Raw genomic sequence first — 26,734 nt, forward strand, 5'->3', positions numbered from 1 at the left:
CCCTGGGCAGCCCAGATGGAGAACGTCATTGCTGTCACAGAACTTCCCAGTGGACAGTGCCGGTCCAGACGGGCAAGCCGAGCACGGGGTTGGGATTACTCAGAGTGGTAACCTGGGAGCCAGAGTAACCTCCCCGGCACCCCCTTCTTCTAAGGGAGTGACGCGACGGATGCTGTGGGAGTGATGGCGGAGCCCCAGGCAGGCCAGGGTCTGCAGCGAGGAAGTGGAAGCAGCAAGTGGAGACACCCCAGCGTGGGGATGAGTAGTCCTGTGGATGCTGGGGGCACCCCAGTGGGCCCCGGGGGTGCTGGCCAGAGCTGAGCTGGACAGGCGAGGAGGGGCCAGAGCGCAGGGGAGCCAAGAGGGTTCTGAGCGCTGCTGCCACTGTCTGTGTCTCAGAGAGGCCCCCCGACTGCTCTCGGGGTGAGAGTGGAGGCAGGGAAGCCCGTGAGGAGGCTGCTGTGGGCCTCAGGCAGGGGGCAGGGCTTGTACCGGGTGGTGCCCGTGGAGGGTTAGCAGCTTCCTTTTGAGGGGATGGTACCAACTCTGTTATTGTTGTCTAGTGGCTAAGTCCTGTCCGACTCTTTGTGACCCCGTGGACTGTAGCCCGCCAGGCTCCTCTGTCCATGGGGTTTCCCAGGCAGGAATACTGGAGTGGGTTGCCATTTCCTTCTCTTGGGTATCTTCCCATCCCAAGGATTGAGCCCAGGTCTCCTGCATTGGCAAGTGGATTTTTTTTTTTTTTTTAACCATTGAGCCACCAAGGAAGCTGGGTAGCAGCTTTGAAAGTGAAAGTTTAGTCTCTCAGTCCTGCCCGACTCTTTGCGGCCCCATGGACTGTAGCCTACCAGGCTTCTCCGTCCATGGGATTTTCCAGGCAAGAGTACGGGAGTGGGTTGCCATTTCCTTCTCCAAGGTAGCTGCTTTACTGATACACAATTTTCATGGCCCATGCAAGAACTCATTTATTTATTTAACATGTATTATTTGCTTGTTTGACTGTGCTGGATCTTAGTTTGGGCATGTGGGATCTAGTTCCCTGACCAGGGATCAAGCCTAGGCCCCCTGCTTTAGGAGCTCAGAGTCTGAGCCACTGGACTACCAGGGAAGTCCCTGTTCACCCATTTAGAGTGTACAGTTAATTTAATGGCTTTTCGTATATTCCCAGAGCTCTGCAACCATCATCACGTTTAGTTTTAAATATCTTCATCACCCCTTAGAAAGCCCTGTACGCACTGACCAGTCACTGCCTGCTCTCCTAACACTCTCCAGTCCCGATTAGCCATTCACCTACCTTCTGTCTATAGATTCGCCTGTTCTGGACAAGTCGAACGGATTGGTCGTTTATTACTCACCTCTTTCACCTGGCATAGAGTTTTCAAGGGCCGTGCGTTTTGTAGCGTATATTGGTATTTCCTTTTCATGGCTGAATAATATTCTGCAGTATAGATGCACCCTGTTTTATCTACCCATTTATCAGCATTAGGCATATCTGGGTTGTTCCAACTCTTTGACTGTCATGGAGAAAGCTGCCATGAACGTTTCTGTACGAGTTTTTGTGTGGATATATGCTTTCATATCTTTGGCTGTCTTCCCTGGGAGAGGCATTGCCGGGTCACATGGTAATACCTCCAGTTTTTTCCTTTGAGGGGCTGCCAGACTGTTTTCCAAAGCAGCCACACCGTTTTACATTTACACCAGCTGTGTGTGAGGGTTCTAATTATTCTCCATCCCAACTGACATTTGTTATCATCCATCTTTTTGATTCTAGCCATCTTAGTGGGTATGAAGTGGTATCTCACGGTGGTTTTTTTTTTTAATTGAGATATAATTGACATGTCACGTTACAGTAGCTTCAGGTGTTCAATATGGTGATTCAGTACTTGTATATATTGCACTATGATCATTGTGGCTTTGATTTGCATTTCCTGTTGGGGCATCCTTTAACGTACTTACTGGTCATTTGTGTGCCTTGTCGGAGTCATGTCCATTCAGACCCTTTGTCTCTTTTTAAGATCATTTGTCATTTTATTATCGAGTTGTAATTATTCTTTGTACTTTCTGGATACAGATGCCTTATTAGACATAATGGTTTGCAGGAATGTTCTCCCATTTTGTGGGTTGTCTTTTCACTTTATTTCATTTTTTTTCACTTTCCTAACAGTGCCCTTTGAAGCACCAAAGGGCTATTCATTTTGATGTAGTCCAATTTACTTTGCTTTTGGTGCTTGAGCTTCTGGTGTTCTATCTAAGAAACCCTTGCTTAATCCACGAAGGTGAAGAAGATACAAGTGTGTATTTTCTTCTAAGAGTTTCCTCCTTCTGGCTCTGACATTTGGGTCTTTGATCTATTTTGAGTCGACTTTGATGGTATGTGATGTGGGGTTGGCAGCATGTTTTGAAGGCAGAGTCGACCGGGTAGAGAGAGAGGGGAGATAGAGGACGGCCTGAGGATCTTGGCCTGCCCAGCCGGTGACCAGCAAAGCGAAGACACACAATTGGAGGCGGGGAATCTAGGGGCCTGTTTTGGGCACATGAGGTCTCAGACCAGCGTGGGCAGTGAGTAGACATGGTCAGCGGGCAGTGGGACCCGCCAGCCCGGAGGCCCAGCTCGGAGAGACAGAGTCCAGATGGGCTTTACTGAAGCCATGGGGCATGACGAGAAGTGGGTGAGTGCCCGTGTGACTGGCCTGGGCCACGTCTTGACACGTCCCTCCGAGATGCATGGAGGCGAGGATGGAACAGCCCTTGAGGTTGGAGGAAAACCAGAGGGTCTCATAAGACGTCATAGAAGAGGCTGTGAGGCAAGGGGTCAGCCTTGCCCTTCACTCATGCTGTGTATTCTTAAGCAGATGCCTCCCCTGAGTGGGGAAGATCTCCTAGAGAAGGAAGTGGCACCCCACTCCAGTACCCTTGCCTGGAAAATCTCATGGACGGAGGAGCCTGGTAGGCTACAGTCCATGGGGTCGCAAAGAGTCGGACACGACTGAGCGACTTCACTTTCTTTTCACTCTCCCCTCTCTGGGCCTTTCTTTTCTTGTCGGTGCAGGGACACTGTGAGGTCCGTAAAATGCACCCTCCAGAGTCTTGTGTTTACTGGGTTGTGACTATATCCCCCTGTATATAAAAATAACAAGACTCACTCCAGCGCACCTACTCCATCGTATTCATGTACTGGTTCTCTCTGTATCTGCGCACATGTGCACACGCGTTCGGGTACATGGAAAGATGTCTGTAATTAGGCCACCAGAAGTTACCAGTGGCTGACATTCACAGAGGGCCCCTGGCACGCCGGGTGGGGGGATGGCAGGGGCTGGGAAGGCTCCCAGGTCTCACGCACGCCCGCCCCCTGCTGGCAGCTCCGAATTCACACCCTTTCCGCGCGCTGGTCCTCTGTTGGTTCAGCCCTGAACCCAGAAGCTGAGGACTAGTGTTATGGATCTTTCCCCACAAGGTCAAGGCTCAGAGGGGTCAAGGCACTCACCCGAGGTCACACGGTTATGAAGTGGCTGAGGCCGGGCTGAACCTAGACCCGCTGATCCTATATGTGACCCCCCCCATCATTTGAGGTGGACCACCCACCATGGATGTGGGCAGGGGTGAGCAGAGGTGGGCATCGGGCACCCTTGCCCTTTGGCCTTTGAGGTGCAGCATGGCCCCTCTCATGACATATTCTTCCTGCCAAAGGGGAAGCCCCAGTCAGATCTCTTCTTGTGTCTCCCGCGTCTCAGGGGTCACCGAGGGACCTGGGGAGGGAGCGTGCCCTCCCAGACAATGAGCCTCCGCTCCGGCAGGTGAGCCCCACAACCACGGGCCCTCGGAGGAGCCGCAGCTTCTGCAAGGACAGGAGGAGCGGGCCCTTCGTGGTGAGTGATGCCGGCGTGGCCAGAGCGGACGCTGCTGGAGACGTCCCAGGCTGGTCCCAGGGCCTGAGGGGGGCGAGGGTGGGCTGGTGATCCTCCGGGAGCCTGCTGTGGCCTGGCTGGGCCGTGGCTCATGTTGTGACATGAGACGGTATTTGGCGGCTCTGCAGGGGAAGCTTCCCCTCTGGTGGGTTTGTGGCCCTCTCTGGAGGGGCAGCCCCTGGTGCCTGGCACCGTGAGGTTAGGAGAACAGGTCCTGGAGTCTTGAGAGCCCTGGGTTCACATCCTGGCACCATCTCTGCTTCTTTGAACAACTCGCTCAATTCTTTTGCACCTCAGTTTGTTCACCAGGAAAACGGGACTGTGATTCCTGTCTGTTTTGTGCTGTTGGGAGGATGGAGTGAGATTGTGTGGGGCCCAGCGCGTCGTAATTCAGACAGTAACCGATGGAGTGGTAACAACGGGAGGACGGCAGCATCGGGCTGGTTCTGCAGCTGGATTGCCTGGGTTCATTCACATCTTGGCTCTGCATGGAGCTGGGCGTCTGACCTCAGTTTCCTCATCTATAAAATAGGTATAATAACAGCATCTACTTCACGGGCTGATGTGGTACTCAGATAACTCTAGAAGTGTTTGGCTTGGTCCTAGGTACACAGTAAACACTTTACTAACTGTTATGTTGCCATTATTATGATTATTGCTCTTGTGTATCCTTTTGGCTGTCAGTGAGCTCCGTCCTTAGCCAGCACTTCCTCCCTCTCAGCCTGATTCCTCACTTGTGAAAGGAGGCGGGTAAATGAGGCAGCAAGACCCCAGGGGAGCCCCCGTCTGCCCAAGCCTCAGTGTCCCCAGCTGTGCGCCAGGGCTTCACCACTTCTGATCTTCCGTGATTTTCTTTTCTGTTTTTTTTTTTTTTTTTCACTTTTGTTCCATGATCCTTGGAGATGTGCTGAGCTCTGCACTTCCTCCTAAAGTCCCTCCCAGCCCTGGGCCCTGCCTGGGGACATCTGAGATAAGCCTTTTTAAATGAGCAACACCGGTTCCACACCCAAGGTCATTCTGAGTTGCAGGACTCCGCGCATTTCAGTGGTCATCTGTGCCTGGTCCCACGTCTCAGAGACATGGGATCTGGCAGTATCGACATCTGAGGTCCGTTCCTTTTAGCTTTGTGACCACCGGCAACAAACTTCATTTCTCTGAACCTCTGTCTCCTCCTCTGTAAAATGGGGTGAAGATGCTGCCCCTGGCAGAATTCTTGCCAAGAGCTGACAGTGACGCTGGGGGTGACTTTCCCCTTGAAGGGACTCAGACCTTGGCTGAGAAGCCCCTGAAGATTCACAAGTGTCCAGATCTCTGCTGCTGATTCCTTTTTCACCTTTGTCTCCACTCTCTCTCAGGCACTGACTCAACTTATCTGATTGTGTGTGTGTGTTTGTGTATGTGTGTGTGAGAGAGAGCGAGAAGACAAAGGTTATGGAGGGAACAGCATCCCCGTCCCAGTCTCTGCTTGCTGGCCCTTCTTCTTTCTCCATGGAGTCCTTGGGTGGCTCGCCTTGGCTCCCTCCCTCTGGCCCCAGAGGCCTCTGCCCTACTGCAGTCTGTTTGATCACCTCTCCCCTGGAGGCGTCTGGGTCTGGGTACTGAACCTGAACCAGACAGAGCTGGGGCCTCGGACCTAGGTTCCTGGCTCTTGGGACTGACGCCTACAGTTCTGGGGAGCGATCACCAGGAGGCAGTGGTGGTGCTCTCGCTTTCTTATGCCTCCCAAATCCTGACTATGGGGACTTTAGCACTGGGGTGCTGGGGCGCTGGGGCTCTGGAGGCTGGAAGAAGTGGGTTCAAGTTCTGGCTTTGGCACTCTGTGACCTTGGGCAGGTGACTTGATGGACCCCAATGAGCCTGTTTTTGCTTCTGTAAAATGAGGATGGTCCTAAGTGGCCTCAAGAGTAGTTTTGTGGGCAGGAAGTGAAGTCGCTCCGCGTTCAGAAGAGTAAACTCCCACTTCATGCCTTGGCGACAGGATGGCTGTTCCTTCTCCTCCTCCACTGCCCATGCCCTTCTCCTCCTCCACTGCCCATGCCCTTCTTCCTCCCTCTCCTCCCCTCCTCTCCCTCTTCCTCACCTGGGCCAACTCTCTCATTATGAATAGGGAAGTTGAGGCTCCCAGAGCGGGGGCCAGGGCGACCCTGCAGGTGACGCCTGGGGTCCCTGAGCCCCGCTTGGCCGGATGACTGCCCTGCCGCTCTGGAGGTCAGAGATGGTCAGACCTGTGTTTTGCACCCCATGGGGTATTTGGAGAGCCTCTCACTAGTGGAGAAACGCCGTCTGCTGTTACTTCCATCACTCTTGATCGATGACTTTGTTCTGTTGGTTTCCAATTGAGATTCAGGTCCATCTCCCTTTTTTGAGCCTGTGCCTCAAGCCTTGTCAATCCCCAGTCCCCCCTTTTGTTAGGGAATATGAATCCCATTTTGCAGAGGAGGAAACTGAGGCTCAGAGAGGTTAAGCCACTTGCCTCTGGCCACACAGTCAGAAAGTGGGGGAAGCTGGAATGGACACTGGGCCTATTTCACCTCCAGCCTTGGCCCCAGACCCTTTCTGCTTTGGCACTGTGCTTGTGGCCCAGGCCAGCCTGCCAGCCCCTCTCAGCTCTTGAGCCTGCAGTGCTCAGGACATTCGCTTACGAGGAAACAAGACACCCGACCAAGCCCCTGGGCTGAGAATGTGACATTTGTCCTGTACAGGTTTGGCCACCATCCAAAGGGTGCCCGGGACACACCAGGGCTGATGCCCTGCTGATCTACAGAGCCCTGCCCACCCTTGACTCATCAGACCCTGAGCATGAGGTCAGACTGCCGGCTGCTTCAGAGAATTTACCATTCCAAACCTCTCTTTTCCTCCTCTGTAAAGTGGTGAATCACAGAAATGACAATACCCACCACGGTGCTTACTGTGGGGCATGGACACTAGTTTATCCCCATTTTGCAGGTGGGAAAACTGAGGCTCAGAGCCAGTAAGTGCCTCTGGCAAGGTCTAAGTCTGGAGTCCAGGCTCCTAATCAGCTGCTGACCCTCCCAGTACTCTATGACATTGTGTGTAGAAGGACGGGGCTGAAACGAGATGGTTTATAAAGCGCTTAGCACAGCGCCTGGTGGAGAAGGAACTGCCTGATAGATGTACCTGCTGTTAATTATGATTTGCTGCCAGCTGTTTTTATTCCCCTACATTCTCTTGAAAGTCTATTGATAGAGCAGGAAGTTGTCTCCAATCTTAGGAGTCCTTGGCTGCTGAGGAAACGCGGCAGGGGAGGGGAAGGTGTCTGACCCAGGGTCCCACACCCTGGCTGGGCTGGGGCTGGAGCTCTGACTCCGCAGCCAGGGTTCTCCCCGGTCCCCTGCTTCCCCCAGGGCACCCCTAGGACCTCGGGTCTATGTGGCAGGTCTGAGCCCCGTGCCATCTCCTCCTTCCCTCCTCCGGGGCTGGTGGTGGGTGGGCGCACCCACGTTTCCTCGTAAAGTGAGCCTTTGGCCTGCACTTGTGGATCATAAAACATGGTGACTCAGCCTCGGACCGTGACGGTGAGTCTCGGTTCACCCCGGAGGCCCCTCCTGTGACTGTGAAGGCACGGATTCACCAGCTCTGGGGGTTCCCTGTGATGGGGCAGGCAGGCGGGCCCCTGGGAACCTCAAGAATGTTCTCTCCAGTCCCCAAACTCGTCGGTCCGCATTTGCTGGCTCATCTGGTGATGAATTCACCCTGTCGTGGGCCTACCGTGTGCCGGGGAGGGAGGCTGAGGTGAAGGGACTGGATGGGCGGGAGCTGGCCCAGCAGAGTGACCCCTCTGCCTGGGTGAGTCCGGACGATGGACTAGCCCTTGGCGCGTGATATGGAGCTGAGTGGTGAGGACCTGGCGGCAAGCTGGACTCTCAGGAAGCCCAGGAGTCCTCTTGGCAGGTGGCTAATTTCATTTGTTAATTGCTTCTTGTCTTTCACTGCTGAGCCCTATGGGGCTGGAGAAGAACTGAGTAATTTATGTCTCAGCCGATTAAAGTTTCTTTTCAGGATTAAAACCAGCCAGACCAGAAAGCCTTTGTTTCCTAGGTCTTAAAATGCAAATGACCAGTTGTGCCTGAGATTTTTGTATTGGGGAGATTTTCTGTTTATCCAATTACCCAGCTATCTCTCCACCCACCCACCTACCCTCCCACCCATGTATGTTCCCACTCACCCACCCTCCATCCACCCACCATCCTCTGTCCAGTTTTTAATACAGGCAAAGCTCTACAGGACAAGTTAACTTGTCCTCACCTCGCTCCCACTCTTAGACTATAAACCCAGGATGATGCAAACTGGTCGTTTGTTGGTTCCGCGGCTCGCTGAATGTCTTGAGTGGCAGAAGTGGACTGAATACCTACTGTGTGCCACGTGCTTTTTGCTCCTTCAGGTGTAGCCGTGAACCAAGATGTGGTTCCTGCCCACCTGAAGCTAATACTCTGGTGTGGGGAGAGCGTGGAGTTTTCCAGGAGCTTCCAGGCATTACCTTGGGAGGGATGGGCATGAGCATGTGGACAAGACCCAGCTGAGAAGCACCCTCAGGGTTAAAATAAGGGGCAGTGGTGTTTTCCACAGCCAAGGAAAGTTGTGACTAGGGGTGTAGAAGGTCAGAGATGCAGCTTGGGGCGCCCTCTAGTGGCCATTGCAGGGGGCGGTTGGAGAGGGTAAGCTGGAAGCTGGGAGACCAGTTAGAAGGTGTTTGAACCATTTGGGTAAGACCGTTTAAAAAAAAAAAAATATATATATATATATATATATATGTGAAAGGGAAGTTGCTCAATCCGACTCTTTGCGACCCCATGGACACCAGGCTCCTCCATCCATGGGATTTTCTAGGCAAGAGTACTGGAGTGGGTTGCCATTTCCTTCTCCAAGGATGCTTCCCAACCCAGGGATCGAACCCAGGTCTCCTGCATTGTAGACAGACGCTTTACCGTCTGAGCCACCAGGGAAGTCCATATATATATATATATAGTGGTTAAATATATTTAACAGAAAATTTGCCATTTTAACCATTTTTAAGCATACTATACGGTATCATTAAATACATCCACAGTGTGTAACCATCACTACCATTGGCCTTTAGAGATTTTCTCATCATCCCAGACAGAAACCGTGAACCACTAAACACTAACTCCCTTTGCCCCTAGCCCCCAGCCCCTGGCAACCTCTGTTCTATAATACTTTCTGTCTCTACGAATTTGCCCTTTCTGAGTACTTCTTATAAATGGAGCCATTTAGTATTAACACGTATCCTTCTGAGTCTGGCTTATTTTATTTAATGTAGTGTCTTCAGGCTTTGTCAGTGGTGTAGCAAGTGTCAGTACTTCACTCTTTTTTTTACCACTGAGCTTCTTCCACATGTGAACCGCATTCCCTGTCACTGCCGCCTTCCGCAGGGTGAGAAATCAGAGGGCTGGGAGGGCTGCGGGCGATCTGATTTCTTTGCTTCACCTCCTCGAGAAAGTATGTTGTTGACGTGCCGTTGCGTGACAATGATGCTCATACTGGAATAATCTTGACTCATTTATTTTTGGCGAGACAGTAAATGATTAACGAACATGCACTTTCAACTGCCAAGAGTCACAGTTACTCGCTTCACCTGTATAGCCGACTGAGACGCACCGGGGGCCCCCTCGCCCGGGCAGGGTTGCTGGGTCCAGGGGGGCCCCCTCGCCTGGGCAGGGTTGCTGGGTCCACACAGTTTCAGTTCCAGGGTGCCCCCTAGGGCATCTGTGTGTGTGTGTGCGTGCACATATGCACACACGCACGTGCCCTCGGGAACCCGCATCGAGCCTGCTCGGCCTGGACTCTGGTCTCACTCACGTCGTTCAGCTGCCGCCCCTGGCTATGGTCACCTCGCTGAGCTTTACTTCCCCCAGCTGCAAAATGGGGCGAAGCCCACTCCGTGCCCGCCACAGGCTGTGGTGAGCGTTGGAGGTGGTGAATTGCAGAGTCCGGGTTAGTGGTCCAGGTCCCAGGCAGACTTCGGGCTTCATTCTAGAAGTGTCTGCTGAACACCTCCCGTGCGCTGGGGAGAAGCCCGGTTCACAGCCCTTCCTGCAGGATGAAGCTGCCTCGCACTCGGGCTCCAGTTCAGAGGCACTGAGTGTGCTGTGACCCCCGCCCGCCCACACGACCTCCGCCCGCCCCCGCGAGCCACGCTGGCCGCGGGAAGGTTCCCAACGCACATGGGCGTCTTCCTGCCCCGGGGCCTTGGCCCTCCCTGTTTGTTCTCCAGAGTCCCGCCTGGCTTCCCTCCTCTCGGGGCCTCTGCCAGCTCTGTGTCACCCCTCAGCAGGGCCTCCCCTGATGGGACACGCAGACACCTCTTGTCACATGCAGCGCCCACCTGTCGCCTCGTGTCTTCCTCCCCCAGCAGAGTGCAGGCTCTGAGAGGCAGGGACAGTCAGTGCGGCTCTCGGCACCTAGCAGGCCCGCAGCGGGCGGCTTTTCGGGCGCTTCTGGTATACTCACAAATGTGTGCATCCGCACAGCAGTCCATTTTAGATTTTCATCACCCCTCCGGGAAGACCAGCGCCCCCTAGCCATCAGTCCCCCAGCCCCTCTTTAATGCCATTTATCAGACCTCAGGGTGTGCCCGGCATCCTGCTCAGTTTGTTGTCACGGGGACCCTTGGAGGCAGGAACTATTCTCCTTCCCATTTTCCAGATGGCAAAGCCGAGGCCCGCAGAGAGAGAGAGAGAAGAGAGAGAGGGAAAGCCACTTGCCCACATCAGGCACCCAGGAGGGAGAACAGCAGGGACGATCTCAGGAATGAATTTGATGTTTCCCAAAGCACTAGTCATTCTCACAGAACCTGGAAATTTCTCATATTCGTTAACTACTTGAACTAATACGTAGTTAATGTTTTTGTTGAACTTGGCTCACTTTAAAATAACAGCTTTCAGTTCAGTTCAGTCACTCAGTTGTGTCCGACTAATAACAGCTTTCAGTGCAGTTCAGTTGCTCACTCATGTCCGACTCTTTGAGACCCCATGAATCGCAGCAAGCCAGGCCTCCCTGTCCATCACCAATTCTCGGAGTTCACTCAAACTCACGTTCATCAAGTCGGTGATGCCATCCAGCCATCTCATCCTCTGTCGTCCCCTCTTCCTCCTGCCCCCAGTCCCTCCCAGCATCAGTCTTTTCCAATGAGTCAACTCTTCGCATGAGGTGGCCAAAGTACTGGAGTTTCAGCTTTAGCATCAGTCCTTCCAAAGAAATCCCAGGGCTGATCTCCTTCAGAATGGACTGGTTGGATCTCCTTGCAGTCCAAGGGACTCTCAAGAGTCTTCTCCAACACCACAGTTCAAAAGCATCAATTCTTCGGCACTCAGCCTTCTTCACAGTCCAACTCTCACATCCATACTTCACGAAGGTGTAATTCATGACGTACAATTCACTCCTTTGAAGGTACAACTTGGTGGGTTTTAGTACATGCCTCCGTCACCACAGTCACCTCTAGACTGTGCTCCTCACCCAGAAAGAAAGCCCTGCCTATTGCCTGCCACCCCCGTCGCCACCCGCCGCCCCAGCCCTAGGCAAACAGTTTTCTGTTTCCTTTCTCTAAGAATCGCCTAGGGACTTCCCTGGTGGTCCAGTGGATGACACTCCGAGCTCCCCGTGCAGGGGCCGTGGGCTCAGTCCCTGGTTGGGTAGCTAGGATCCTGCGTGCCACACATGGCCAAGAAAGTAAAAGTAAAAAAATTGCAAACTAAAAAGCAGAGTTTGTCAGAGTGGATTTTTAAAAAGCAAGACCCAGCTATATGTAAAAAAGAGAAAAAAAAAAAAGGTTGCCATTTCCAGGCATCTCAGATAAATGCGGTCACACCCTGACTGTCCCTCACTCCACATAGTGTTTCCAAGGCCCATCCAGGCCGCCACCTGTGTGAGTGCTGCGTTCCCTTTTACGCCTGGGTAAGTGCCCAATACTACTGGAGATCAGTGGAGAAATAACTCCAGAAAGAATGAAGGGATGGAGCCAAAGCAAAAGCAGTACCCAGCTGTGGATGTGACTGGTGATAGAAGCAAGGTCTGATGCTGTAAAGAGCAATATTGCATAGGAACCTGGAATGTCAGGTCAATGGCAAGAGTGAACATCGACATTCTAGGAATAAGTGAACTAAAATGGACTGGAATGGGTGAATTTAACTCAGATGACCATTATATATCTACTACTGCGGGCAGGAATCCCTCAGAAGAAGTGGAGTAGCCATCATGGTCAACAAAAGAGTCTGAAATGCAGTACTTGGATGCAGTCTCAAAAATGACAGAATGATCTCTGTTCGTTTCCAAGGCAAACCATTCAATCATGGTAATCCAAGCCTATGGCCCAGCCAGTAATGCTGAATAAGCTGAAGTTGAATGGTTCTATGAAGACCTACAAGACCTTTTAGAACTAACACCCGAAAAAGATGTCCTTTTCATTATAGGGGACTGCAATGCAAAAGTAGGAAGTCAAGAAACACCTGGAGTAACAGGCAAATTTGACCTTGGAATACGGAATGAAGCAGAGCAGGCTAATAGAGTTTTGCCAAGAGAACGCACTGGTCATAGCAAACACCCTCTTCCAACAACACAAGAGAAGACTCTACACGTGGACATCACCAGATGGGCAACACCAAAATCAGCTTGATTGTATTCTTTGCAGCCAAAGATGGAGAAGCTCTATACAGTCAACAAAAACAAGACTGGGAGCTGACTGTGGCTCAGATCATGAACTCCTTATTGCCAAATTCAGACTTAAATTGAAGAAAGTAGAGAAAACCACTAGACCATTCAGGTATGACCTAAATCAAATCCCTTATGATTATACAGTGGAAGTGAGAAATAGATTTAAGGGCCTAGATCTGATAGATAGAGTGCCTGATGAATTATGGACGGAGGTTCGTGACATTGTACAGGAGACAGGGATCAAGACCATCCCCAAGAAAAAGAAATGCAAAAGAGCAAAATGGCATCTGGGGAGGCCTTACAAATAGCTGTGGAAAGAAGAGAAGCGAAAAGCAAAGGAGAAAAGGAAAGATATAAGCATATGAATGCAGAGTTCCAAAGAATAGCAAGGAGAGATAAGAAAGCCTTCCTCAGCGATCAATGGAAAGAAATAGAGGAAAAGAACAGAATGGGAAAGACTAGAGATCTCTTTAAGAAAATTAGAGATACCAAGGGAACATTTCATGCAAAGATGGGCTCGATAAAGGACAGAAATGGTCTGGACCTAACAGAAGCAGAAGATATTAGGAAGAGGTGGCAAGAATACACAGAAGAACTGTACAAAAAAGATCTTCACGACCCAGATAATCACAATGGTGTGATCACTCACCTAGAGCCAGACATCCTGGAATGTGAAGTCAAGTGGGCCTTAGAAAGCATCACTATGAACAAAGCTAGTGGAGGTGATGGAATCCCAGTTGAGCTATTTCAAATCCTGAAAGATAATGCTGTGAAAGTGCTGCACTCAATATGCCAGCAAATTTGGAAGACTCAGCAGTGGCCACAGGACTGGAAAAGGTCAGTTTTCATTCCAGTTCCAAAGGAAGGCAATGCCAAAGAATGCTCAAACTACCGCACAGTTGCACTCATCTCACATGCTAGTAAAGTAATGCTCAAAATTCTCCAAGCCAGGCTTCAGCAATACGTGAACCGTGAACTCCCTGATGTTCAAGCTGGTTTTAGAAAAGGCAGAGGAACCAGAGATCAAATTGCCAACATCCGCTGGATCATGGAAAAAGCAAGAGAGTTCCAGAAAAGCATCTATTTCTGCTTTCTTGACTACGGCAAAGCCTTTGACTGTGTGGATCACAATTATCTGTGGAAAATTCTAAAAGAGATGGGAATACTAGACCACCTGACCGACCTCTTGAGAAACCTATTTGCAGGTCAGAAAGCAACAGTTAGAACTGGACATGGAGCAACAGACTGGTTCCAAGTAGGAAAAGGAGTTCGTCAAGGCTGTGTATTGTCACCCTGCTTATTTAACTTATATGCAGAGTACATCATGAGAAACGCTGGGCTGGGTGAAGCACCAGCTGGAATCAAGATTGCCAGGAGAAATATCAGTAACCTCAGATATGCAGATGACACCACCCTTATGGCAGAAAGTGAAGAAGAACTAAAAAGCCTCTTGATGAAAGTGAAAGAGGAGAGTGAAAAAGTTGGCTTAAAGCTGAACATTCAGAAAACGAAGGTCGTGGCATCCCGTCCCATCACTTCATGGGAAATAGATGGGGAAACAGTGGAAACAGTGTCAGACTTTATTTTTGGGGGCTCCAGAATCACTGCAGAAGGTGATTGCAGCCGTGAAATTAAAAGATGCTTACTCCTTGGAAGGAAAGTTATGACCAACATAGATAGCATATTAAAAAGCAAAGACATTACTTTGCCAACAAAGGTCTGTCTAGTCAAGGCTATGGTTTTTCCAATGGTCATGTATGGATGTGAGAGTTGGACTGTGAAGAAAGCTGAGCACCAAGAAATTGATATTTTGAACTGTGGTGTTGGAGAAGACTCTTGAGAGTCCCTTGGACTGCAAGGAGGTCCAGCCAGTCCATTCTGAAGATCAGTCCTGGGTGTTCTTTGGAAGGACTGATGCTGAAGCTTAAACTCCAATACTTTGGTCACCTCATGCAAAGAGTTGACTCATTGGAAAATACCCTGATGGTGGGAGGGTTTGGGGGCAGGAGGAGAAGGGGTTGACAGAGGATGAGATGGCTGGATGGCATCACCAGCTTGATGGACATGAGTTTAAGTACAGTCCGGGAGTTGGTGATAGACAGGGAGGCCTGGCGTGTTGGGATTCATGGGGTCGCAAAGAGTCGGACAGACTGAGTGAGTGAGCTGAACTGAGTGAGCATGCTCTCACATCGGCACACCACACTTGGGTTATCTGCTCGTTGATCAATGGACATCTGGCCCCTTTCCACTTTTTGGCACGCCTTTCATTTGCACAGTCCCCTGGTACCGGGTTCATTCCTTCACTATTCTAACCTCTGTCTGCACGTACTATTTACTTGTTTTCTGATCCCCCATCTCCCTGGAGCAAACAGGAATTGCAGAATTATTGGGCTTATGACTCATTTGTTCAATACCATGTTGTCAAGACAGAGTTGGCCCTCTGCCAATGTTTGTTTGTTGAATGACTGAGTGAGTGAGTGATTCAGCGAGTGGGTGAGTCAGCAGCCCGCAGGGAGACAGGGAGGCGCGTGCACAGCTAACTAACCTGGTGAGGCAGAGGGTTCAGCCTCCCTCGATTTGGTTGTGGGGGAAGCAGAGGGTTCGGGGTCCCAGGTGAAGCTGGGTCTTGACAGGTGCATAGAAGTCGGGAGGTGGAGAGAGGTGGGAAGGGCCCCCCGACAGAGAGGGTTGAGGCTGAGCAGCAGCTGTGGGGCTTGACTGTGCTGCAGAAGAGGTTTGTGGTCCCCGGTGCCCTCCTCAGAGGGTACCCCTGTACTCACAGGGTGGCCTTGTCACTGGGCAGAGCAGAAGGCTTGCAAGTAAGGGGAGAGTTTAGTCAGGGGTTGGGCAGCGCCCTGAGGACCCCATTCCTTCCACCTCAGAAGCCCCCTGACCTGGAGACCCCTCAAGTGCCAGCCTCAGACAGTTGCATTCGGGGCCTCTCAATCCAGATTTGTGGGTGGTGTCCCTTGAGATCCTGTATCAGGGGCTGCTCCCCAGGAGTCATGTCAGGTAGGGATGAGGGTGTAATGACAAACCAAGAGAGGATGGCGGGGTGTGGAGGGGAGCCTCCTGGAGTGGTCCTGCCTAGAGTGGCCGGACGATCCAGTGTTTCAAGCAAAAGTGATGATGGGGATTTGATCTTACTGTGAAATCTTGCCATTTTTATACACTGTGCTGTGCTCAGCCATGTCTGACTCTTTGCGACCCCATGGACTGTAGCCTGCCAGGCTCGTCTGTGCATGGGGATTCTCCGGGCAAGAGTACTGGAGTGGGTTGCCATGCCCTCCTCCAAGGGATCTTCCGAACCCAGGGATGGAACCCAGGTCTCCCGCATTGTAGGCAGATTCTTTACCATCTGAGCCACCAGGGAAGCCCATTTTATACAGTAGAGGGAAAAAAAAATGTTTTTAACTTAACCACACCCAGCCGCCTTCAGTTAACGCACAGGGTACTGGCAGTCTCGACGCACATATTATCTTGCTGAGCCCTTGGGAAAGTGAGTGACTTGGCCTCGGCTCACCCGGTGGGCAGGTGCCACCTGCAGGCTCTGCCCAGGGATGTTGGACTCTTTTCTTTTTTGGAAACCTCCGCCTTCACAGCGCATCAGAAATGCCCTGGGTGTCCACTAGGGGGAGTTCTTGCTGCAATTTCTCTTCCCTTCCCCCGTTCCCCCCCAATCCTTCCAGATTGAAAAGACACGAGCTTCCTGGTGCAGTGCTTACGAGTGACCACCAGAGGGCAGGGTGGGGGGGGGCGATCTATGTTCAGCATTTTGCTTCACTAGTTTTTAATGCCAGGGCCTTCATTCTGTATCCCCCAAAATTAAGTTTTCCGCGTCCATTTAGATTTTTACTTTAACACCTGTCGCTGGTTTCGGAACACGTGTCACTCAGCTCGGTTCCCCGCCAGGTGTCTGGTGCGTTTCTATTTTGTCGGCCTCTGAGCTGCTGGGCTCAAGTTGGGACATTCTTCTGCAGCCCTCACCGCGCTGGCCCACCCCAGTTGGTTTTTGCTGATGGTGTTTCTCTTTTGAAGAAACTATTATTGTTTGTTTGTTTGTTTTTTCGGAAAAAAAGTTTTTATTTCTAAAAGAGGTGTGTGTCTGTGTGTCTGTGTGTGTGTGTGTGTGTGTGTGTGTGTGTGGAGGAGAGTGAATGCATGTGTCTAGCAGATGGGCAGCCCACAATGCCAGCCCTTTGAATATAGAAATGGTATTTCTGACTTAAGTAGATGTATTTCCAGAGATGCTGCGTTTCCCATCTGAACACAGGGTCCCTTGAGAATAGGGCCATTCAGTCATATTTCAAGTCTCGGCTCCAGGCAGCCTCCTCTAAGAAGCCCTCCTGGGTTGCACCTTCTCGTGTGCGCTGCATTCATTCAAATAAAATAAAGTAGTGCCCCTGCCTTCTCCCCTCTTCCCCCTAAAAACCCCCGACTCTCCAAGAGAGTCACACCCGGGGACTACCAGCTTTACACCCCTGTTTTTCTTCGTGAACGTTCATGTTGATTTTAACAGCCTCCTTATCTTTTTAACAGAGGTTTCTGCTCATGGCTAAGCCCTCTGAGTAGGTTTTTGGTGTGGTTGCTTGTACATTCAGTCATTTTTGGAAAATGAATGACGCTAACCAGGATTGCCGGGTATTTCCTGGGCAGTAGAGTGGTTAGGACTCACTGCTTTCAGAACCCCCGAGGGCCTGGGTCCAGTCTCTTGTAGGGAAACTAAGATCCCACAAGCCATGTGTCTCAGACGAAAACAAAACCAGAAAGGGGATTGCCGAGGACCTGCTGTTACCGGGTGTGGGGTTGGGGCGAGGGGAACCAGGCTGACCAGGGTGGTGGCCCTTGGGGAACTGACCTTTGAGGAGGGATTGAAGAAGGAGTCACAGAAATGCAGAATGTTCTTCCAGAAGGGGTGCCGTGGGGCTGCCCTGAGCCTGGGCTGGAGGCTGCAGATGGGGGAGCAGGCACACAGAATGGTTAGGTCTTAGGCCAGAGGCCCCGCACTGACAGGAGTGACCCAGTGGGGCGGAGGGGCGTGTGCTTGCTTCCTGGTGCTGCCGTAAGGGATCACCACACGCTCAGTGGCTCAGAAACAATAGACCCTTATTCCTTTTCTGTCCCTGAGGCCAGAGTCTGAAATCCAGGTGTCAGCAGGCCCCTCTCCCTCCAGGGATCCTAGGGGCGGATCTTCCGCTCCCTCTTCCAGCTTTGGGGGGCCCCAGGCGTTCTTCAGCTTGCGGCCACAGCCTCCAGCCTCTGTCTCTGTCCTCTCTGGACATCCCTCCCTGAGGTTGTGGCTTGTGGACACTCACTGAATTTAGTGTCCCAGGTGGCACCGGTGGTAAAGAGCCCGCCTCCCAATGCAGGGGACACAGATGGGGGTTAGATCCCTGGGTCGGAAAGATCCCCTGGAGGAGAGCACAGCAACCCACTCCAGTGTTCCTGCCTGGAGAATCCCACAGAGGAGCCTGGCGGGCTTCAGTCCACAGGGTCACAAAGAATCAGACATGACTGACGCAGCTGAGCCCTTAGCACACAGGGTGATCCAGAATAATCTCACTTCAAGATGCTTAATTGAACTACGTCTGCAAAGACCTTTTCCAAAAAAAAGGTGGCATTTACAGGTTCTGGGCACACGGGTTCTGAGGGGCCACTGTCCCATCCACTACAGGGAGGGAGATTTTTTTCCAACCGAGGAACAGCCTGAGCGAAGGGCCTGAGGTCACCTGGCCCACCCGATTGTGGTGGGGCAGGTGTGGGGTCAGATGGCACAGGTGGGAAGGGGCCTGGGGCGGGAGGGATCGGGAGCTAGGGGAGGCGTCCTGGGGTGTTTGGGGTCACATCACCATCATGCATGTGGGTGGTTCCCGTGGCTGGGTGAGAAGGGCCCCAGGAGCAGGGTGTGATTAGCCCAGAGGACCAGAGTGAGGTAGGGGGTCAGTTTCGGCTTGGGCTGGGGGCGTGGCATGGGGCCCAGTGCTTTTGGGGGCCCGACCTGGTGACTGTGGCCCCCTGCAGGCTGAGAAGGCGGGACTTTGCCGAGGGAGAGGGCTGCGTCACTGGTGCCTGCCCCCAACCACCACCTCGTCGGGGCTCAGCTCGGTTTCTCCACCATGGACTCACCATGTCTGACTTTTTCACTGGTTTATCCTGAGCAACCCCGCCGTGTCTCCTGTCTGTCTGGCTCCATGCCCACCCGCTTCCCCGCTCACGCCCCACTGCTCCGCTCTCTCTGGTCCCGGCAGCCCCTCTGCCATCTCACTGTGTCCTTGCTGCCTCTGGCTTTTCTGCAGGTTCATCTCTTCCTGCCAGTGTGTCTCTTCCCCGCGCCCTCAGGGGCCCCTCCTCCCCATCTCGGTTGTCCTCTCTGCCCCTCTCAGCCCGTTTGTCTCTGGCCCGTCCCCGTCAGGCCGGCGAGAGGCTGAGGAGTTGGCCTCCACACTCCCCGGGGGTGGTGGACTGTTCCTCCCCACGCCAGTCAAGGTCAGCAGCGTCCACCCCCAGCGCCATTCCTGTTAGCCCCTCAGCGAGTGGGACCCCGCTCTCCAACTGTGCCTTCAGTCAGCCAGTGAGCGGGGGCCCGGTGGTTTTCCCCCTGTGCCATCACCTGGGGCCTGCCCCTGCCCAGAGCCCCCGGCTGCTGGATGCCGGGCGCCGGGTCGCGTCGGAGGAGCCATGGGCCTGCTTCTCAAGGGCTCTGAGGCTCGCGCCGTGGGTGGCGTCCTCCTGGGTTTCCTGTCAGCTGCGCGTCCCCGAGTCAGGTTGTGGGGCGGTGTGCAGTACAGCTGGTCCCTGGGGCCTGGCGGGTGGGGGGGGTGCCTCAGCTGAGGGTGCTGCTGTGGGGTGCTCGTGCGTGCCGGTCCGGTTCCGGCCGTGATGAGGCTGGCCTGATGGAGGTGGTGCTGAGCTGGGGCTCTGGCCCACCCCCCAAGCCCGGTTAACCTGGGCAGCGCCCTTTGCAAGCTCCCACCTCCCCATGTGGCCAGTGGAGGGGATGACGATCACCCCAGGGAAGCCCTGCGGGGACTTCCCTGTCCTGTGCAGGAAACCCTGAAATGCAGGGAAGCTCCATCCCACTTTACAGGATGGGTAACCGAGGCTCGCGGAGGTGGGGTGATGGGCCGATCGCACTCTTGGGAAGGAAACGTCCAAGAGAGGTCGCCTTGGGCCAGCCTTCAGGTGTTCTGTAGCCGGGAGTTCTAGCTTCTGAAGAGGGATGCTCCGCTGCCCCCACTCCTCGGCGGCAGGGGTGGCCTAGGAGCCCGCACCACCCCCTGCCCCCCGGGCTGCCTACCCGCAGGAGCAGACAAAACCCAGGACTGGCTGGGGTTTCCAGCTCACTGTGTGACCTGGACCAAGTCCCCTTCCCTCTCTGGGCCCCCCTCTTCCACCGCTGGAAAAGGGGGCTTCCAGGGCTGTTCAGAAGGAACTTGGCTGAAGCTGGGAGGGGCTGCGTGAGCCTGAGTTGATTTCTGTCCTTAATGTGGAAGGAGTTGGGATGGGGGGGCGGGGTGCTTCCCCTCGGTGTGTGGTTTTGGGGAGGAACTTAGACTCACATGACACACTCAAGCACACACTCAGGTCTGGGGCTCCAGCCTCGCTCCTTCCCTCAGTGGAAAAACCCCCAGGTCCAGAGCACCCCCAGGAGGGCCCCGAGTCCAGACCTGAGCAGCAGCTCCCAGTGCCCTGGACAGGGCCATCCTGCCAGCCCCCTGGCCGCCAGCCGGCCCCTGAATGATTCATGCCGCCTTGAACTTGACTCCTGCGTGACAAGCCGGGCAGGAAGAGCCGCCCCTCCAGAGGGAGGCTGGAAGCGTGCGATGCAGGCGGCATAGCCCCTGGCACCAGAGATGGAGTATTACTACTGCCCCAGCTTGCTGAAGCTCCTGCGGTACCTCTGGGTGAGTCTGGCCGACCGGACTCGAGTCTCTCGTCTCCTGCCAACTTTGCTTCCTGGCTCTGCCTGGCCGGCAGCGCCTCTGTGTTCTTTAGAAATGGTGGTTGTTTCAAGGAGGGAGGGGGTGGGGGTTTGGTTTGGGAGGCAGAAGGGCTCGTCGAAGAGGAGAGGGTCCTGCCGACCGTCATCGGTGGGCACAGCGGCTGCCCCTCCGGTCTGCGGGGAAAAAAACAAACAGGAAAAACAAACGACCTTTCCAGAAAGCACCATTTCTTTGATTTACGAGATGGTTCTTTATTCTGAAATTACATCCTTCTTGCCTTTGTTGTGTGCATGTAAAATTGTCTCGTCTTTTATGAGGCGAAAAGAATAGTTTGTTTTTCCTTCGGTGATCTTACTAAGCAAGAGGAAAATGTTGGAACTCTCGCATCGCAGCCTTTTTTCTGTCAAAATATAAAGGAGGAAAAAAACCCCCCAAAACTTCTTATGGCAGAATGCCAAAAACAGAGAACCCGTGGGGAAGTGCTCTGTGGGGTATAAAGTGCTTCTCAGATCTTGCTTTGACTCTGAGACTGACCTGCTGTGTGTCTGCTGGCAAGCTGCTTCCCCTCTCTGGGCTTCTGTTCCCTCATCCCTCGCTTCCCTAAGGGGGCGGGCCGAGGGTGGTGGTGGGTCATGTGACCTTCATCGGGGCTCTGTGAACAGAGGGGCTTGGCAGAGAACCGTCACAGGTGGTCTCGGGGTTTTTCAGAACATTCACCAACCCAGTTGAGAACGCCCAAGAAAGACAGACTTGGGAAATATTATTCTTTCCCCGTGCTGAATGTTTGCAAATACTTCAAATGCCTTCTCACCCAGGGAATTTTCCGGAGCTCCTAAAAATACAACTTTAGGAAACATTGTCCTCCAGCCGCCCCACCTCCCCCTGCCCTAGTTCCCTGCAGCAGTGGAGAAACCGGAGACCCTCCTAGTACTTCCCCCTTGATCACTGGCTTTTGCACATTGTCTAACTGTAAATGTAAAAGGACATTAGTTGATTTTTTTTGTTTGTTTGTTTTATTACAAAAATAACGGATGGACACGGTAGAAAACTTGGAAAGTTTTAAAATGCGCGAGAAAGAAAAGAAGCAGCCCGTAATCGTTTGTGTTTGGGGAACCTGCCACCCGCTGGGTCCTCACATCTTTGATGCGCTGGGCTCCAGTGTTACGGAGGCTGTAACACACTGATTTATAGTAAGAAGTACACCTTTGGCCTTTGTTCCTGTTTCTGCCTCAGAGCTCCGTTTTAGGAGTTTCCAGGCTGATAAAAGTGGTAAAAGAGTCTTGATATTCACACACGACCTTCTGTGAATGAGATGAGTTTTGGCCAGCACCTAAGGATGGGGGCTGGTTGCCAGGGAAACCAACCGCCTGAATCCTTCCTGTTTCCCAGGAAGCCACCTCAGACGGCAAGGGATCAGCTAAGCACCGGTTACTGTAAGGGTCCTGATGTGGGGGAGGGGTGGCCTTTCCCCTCCCCACCATAGACTCACATGGTACAGAATATACACTCACTCCATCAGCCTGGGCCCCTAACTGCTCTCAGCTTTCTGCTCCATGTCACCTCTTCATAATTTTTGTAAATACTTTTAGATTTATAGAAAAGTTGCAAAGATGGTCGGGGGAAGTCCCTGTGTATCCTTCACCCAGCTTCTGCTCATGTTAGCATCCTACTGTAACAGCCGCAATACAATTTGTCCAGCAGAGAAATTAACATAGGTTCAGTGCTGTTGGTTTCCCTGGTGGCTCAGCTGGTAAAGAATCCGCCTGCAAAGTGGGGGACCTGGGTTCAATCCCTGGGTTGGGACGATCTCCTGAAGGAGGGATCTCCAGTATTCTGGCCTGGAGAATTCCATGGACTCTATAGTCCATGGGGTCGTAAAGAGTCGGACATGACTGATTGACTTTCACTTCACAGTGCTATTGGTATTAACTAAACTCCAGACTTCATTCCAGTGGTTCTCATCTAGGGGTGACCTCCAGGGCACACTTGGCAATGTCTGGTGACATTCTTTGATTGTCACAGCTAGGGTGGGGGTGAGGGGCTGCTGGCATCTTGGGAATGGAGGTCAGGGCTGCTTGTAAAGATCCTGCAGTGAGCAGGACAGTCCCACCCCCTGACCCCAAACACCACCGCCAAGGATGACCTGGCCCCAATGTCAATCACACCAAGGTTGAGAAGCCCCGCTGATTTCTCCATATCGTCCACTGATGTCGTTTCTCTGTTCCACGATCTGACACGGGGTCCCATGTCATATTTTGCCTCTAAATTTCCATCCATCGCGGTGAATGAATGAGTGTAGACCATGCGCATCTCAGCTTACGTGCCCACTGGTAACGGGAACGTCTGCCCACATCGAGACACCTTCTGTGAGCGTGATGTCTAATGCCGATTAATACCCGGCCCTTGTCACCAGCCCTGACTATTCAGTTGTTCTCCCTGGGCCGCACACTTGGGTTGCTCCCAGGCAGGCAGTGCACGCACAGCTTAGTGATCATCGTTCTCAGCCTTAAGCCTTTACTCGCTTTTCAGGTGGTTTTCTAAGTCAGCTTCTTGGAACTGGGGCCACGCGTGGGCCGCAGCAGGTTCTGCAGAGACTGTCCTTTGTCAGCGGGATGTCGGTGGTTTCCTGTTGGCAGCCCGAGTCCCCCACGGGGCTACAGTTCTGTTCTGGGCTTGGGGGGAAGAGTCTGCCTCTTCCCCCACTCCACCACTGTCAAGCCCAGTCACTGCCCAGCATCAGCTGGGAAGTGGGGGAGGGAGACTGAGCTTCTGCTTCACATCGTTAGTAACCGTAGCTGGTGGCTCCCCTGCCGTGGCTGTTTTGTTACTTAATCACCTTTGTTGACGAGATAACCCAGCCAGACGGTCCCAAGGCCTGTGGCCTTGTTGGGCCATTGGTACCAAGCTGGTTGTTTCTGATTGTCAACTGCAGCAACAGGAATAATAACAACAGTGGCCGCCTGCACCACGGCCATTCCTGCTGAGCACTTGTAAAGTGTCTTTCATGGGCATCTCATGAGAACCGAGAAGCCCAGCTGTCGGTCTTATTATCCCCATTTTGCAGCTAGGGAAGCCGAGGCTCAGAGAGGTTAAGCAGCTTCCTGAAGGCTCTCCCAGCGAGGAGGTGTCAGAGCCTGTAACTGAGTGCTGTTCTCCTGAGACTACTTTGTCGAATCTGATCTTCCCATTTCTCAGATGGGAAAACTGAGGCCCACAGGTTGGGGCAACTTGCCAGTCTACGGGAAAGCTCTCTATCTGGATCAACTTTTGCCAGGTGGAGGACTGTAGAAGGATGTCGCCCGGGTCAGACTGGGCTCTGGAGCCTTGGCTTAGAATCCGGGCTCTGCCAATACTGGGTCACATCGCCTCTGAGCCAGTGTCCGCATCCACACATGGACGGTGCCGAGGATCAGCCAAGACAAAGGGACATGAGTATGCTTGGCACAGGGCTGGCCCTCACTGTCTAGGTGTCCTTGTTTGAGGGGGCTGGCGGGCTCTGATAGAATGGCAGACAGCACCCCCCCATCAGACTTCCCCAGGCTCCCCAAAGGCTGCCTGTCCCCCCTGACTGCAGAGCCTGGGGGCTGACTCCTGGCCTGCCACCCTCCTCGACTCTGTGTCACCTGCAGCCGAGGAGGTTGCCGGGTGTCATTCCTGACAGCTTCTTTCGGGAAGATGCTGTGTGAGCCAGGGGCACGCCCCGTGCTATCGGTGGTGGGTCCCTTCCAGGTGCCTCCTTGCCGGCGTCTTGGTCCGGTGGCTCCATCCGCATGCAGTGATGGGGAACCCGCTTTGTTTTCCAGGGTGCTTGGTGAGCTTCATCTCTCCACATTCAACCAGATTTTTTTGTTGTTGTTGGGAAAAATGTCCGAATGTCTAAATGTGGTTAGCCTGGCCGTTCTCTCCCCGGGGCCTCCTCGCTGCCTGATTACTCAGCCGTGTCCCACTCAGCCCGTCGTCACCTCCAGGAATAATAATACCAGTCACGAGACAGTGACCTACGTTCCCCTCTCGCCTCCGAGCACTCGTCTGTGTGGCCTCGCAGTTAATCCTCGAAGCAGCCTCGAGAGGCGAGTGTTTCCGATGGGGCATGGTTGAGTGCCCACCTGATACGGACCAGCTGGCAACGGGTGGAGCCAGGCTTTGAACTTGGGAAGTCTGGCATCACAGTTGACGTGCTTGGTTACGCTCACGGCTGCCCTCAGGCAGGAAGGATGTCCATCGTCCCCCCACTCCCCGGTACGGTTCCCGGCTTAGAGTCGGTGCTCAGTAGACAGTGCGTGTGGAAGCTGTGCTGAGGGCTGGATGGCTATTGGGGGGGGGGTCACTGGGGCGCCTGGACTCCGCACACACCTGTCCTGTTACCATCACTCCAGCTGTTGTTTTTACCACCAGCCCCTGCGTCTCAGATATTGGCGGCCTCACTCTGTGCCCAGGGTCTGGCCTGGTTCTGCAGCATCTGTGGCTGAAATAGGAGAACCGGCTATTTTTGTGCCTCTGGAGTCGGAGGCTTGGACCCAGCGTCACGAGACTCCAGCCGAGGGTGCCCTGTAGACCCAGTGGCAGGGCGGAGAGCTGGGGTCAGGCCCTCCTGGCTTCCGGTCCCCATCGAGCTGCTTGCTAATGGGGTGTGGGGGAGCTTCGAGCAAGTCTCCTGACCTCTCAGAAAGTCAGTTTTGCCATCTGTAGAGTGGGAATGAAAATGATGTCTCCCTTGCATTGACACTAAAGTTGCTCAGTTGTGTCCGACTCTTTGCGACCCCATGGACTGTAGCCTACCAGTCTCCTCCGTCCATGGAATTTTCCAGGCAAGAATACTGGAGTGGGTTGCCATTTCCTTCTCCAGGAGATCTTCCCGACCCAGGGATCGAACCCCGGTCTCCCGCATTTTAGGCAGACGCTTTACCTCCTGAGCCACAGACCCAAGCAATTCAGGCATTGCTTGAGGCAATGTTGGCAGCTGATGCCGATGTGGACAGCTGATGGGTCCTCAGTTCAGTTCAGTTCTCAGTGTTTGGGACAGTCAGTGAGTCAGGCAGATCCCTGCCTCGGGGACTAATGTTTTAGTGGGGCCTGGGACACAGGAATCCTGTATAGTAAGTCAGGAGGTGGGGCAGCTGGGAAAGAAGGAAGGAAGCACTCAGGGGAGCGTGGATGTGACACTCAGGGGGCGTGGATGGGTGGGTGCACCCTCAGAAGGCGACTCTTGAACTGAGACTTCGGAAGAGGGGAGGGAGCAGGCCCGGGGAGCTTGGGGGAGAGCTAGCAGCCAGAGCAAAGCCCCTGAGGTCTGTGTGTGCACAGGCCATTCTCTGGAACTGGAAGGAGGCTGCGGCAGAGAGTGAGTGAGGTGATAGGTGCTGTCAGGGTCATGCAGGGCCTGGCAGCCACCCGGAAATCTTCGCCTTGGTCTCTGAAGCTGGGGGAGGGAGTCACGTCGGGTGGGAGGGGCACAGGCCGCCGTGGACTTGGGGAGACCAGCGAGGAGCCTCTGCAGCTGTCCAGGTGGGAGCTGACGGTGCCTCCGCCCAGGGCGGCGGCGGAGGTGGCGAGAAGCGGACAGAGTCTGGGTCTGCTCTGAAAGTCGCACTGTGGGGTCTGCTGGTGGACTGGGCATGGGCGGGGGAGAGAGAGAGTCACACAGACACTGAGCATTTGGGGCCTGGCAGCCAGGAGCGGGTGGAAAACCGCAGGGGAAGGGGTCTTGGGGGCAGATCAGGATTCGGCTTTGGACTTGCTGAATTTGAAGTGTCTGTTAGACGTTTCCCATTCTTTCCCCAACCTCTCTTTGCCCATCCGTACAATGGAAGATAATTCCTGCCCTGCCTGTGTCTGAAGGTTGTTGAGATGCTTTGAAGGGAATTTGAAAAGGCCTCCGAGGAGGGTGATCAGGCCAAGCCCACGTCGGGAAATTCTTTAGCCCCTTAGGTGTTTCCCAGCACTTCTGAGCCCCCAGGGAGATGTACTCAGAGCCTTTTAAGCTCCAGGAGGCCCTACTAATAACTTCCACAGCAGGGTTTATGAGAATTCAGCTGGCCCATGGCCAGCTCCCCGTGGCACCTCTCTCACTGTGAAAACGTGCAGCGCTTCTCTACCTGTTAACGCCTCTCCTGGGCAGGACCACTCATCACCTCAGCCCCCCTCCACCCTCCTGTCTGCAGAATCCTTGACATAAAGTGAAAAGAGAACCCTGCTCTC

At 53.4% G+C, this 26,734-nt stretch overlaps 1 protein-coding gene across 2 annotated transcripts in view; it reads left to right on the forward strand.

Annotated features, from left to right (window-relative positions):
* Nucleotides 1–26,734, forward strand: part of KIAA1671 (KIAA1671 ortholog) — a 131,944-nt gene that overhangs the window by 14,534 nt on the left and 90,676 nt on the right. Inside the window, exon 5 of one of the 2 annotated variants that reach the window (XM_040250970.1) lies at nt 3,732–3,866. In XM_040250970.1, the coding sequence (XP_040106904.1) occupies nt 3,732–3,866 (135 nt within the window). Of the gene's footprint in view, nt 1–3,731; nt 3,867–19,771; nt 20,498–26,734 lie in introns of those variants that run through there. The other variant, XM_040250972.1, reaches the window with a different exon arrangement.

This window comes from Oryx dammah, unplaced genomic scaffold (genome assembly GCF_014754425.2).
Source record: "Oryx dammah isolate SB20612 unplaced genomic scaffold, SCBI_Odam_1.1 HiC_scaffold_12, whole genome shotgun sequence".
Classification (NCBI taxonomy): domain Eukaryota; kingdom Metazoa; phylum Chordata; class Mammalia; order Artiodactyla; family Bovidae; genus Oryx; species Oryx dammah.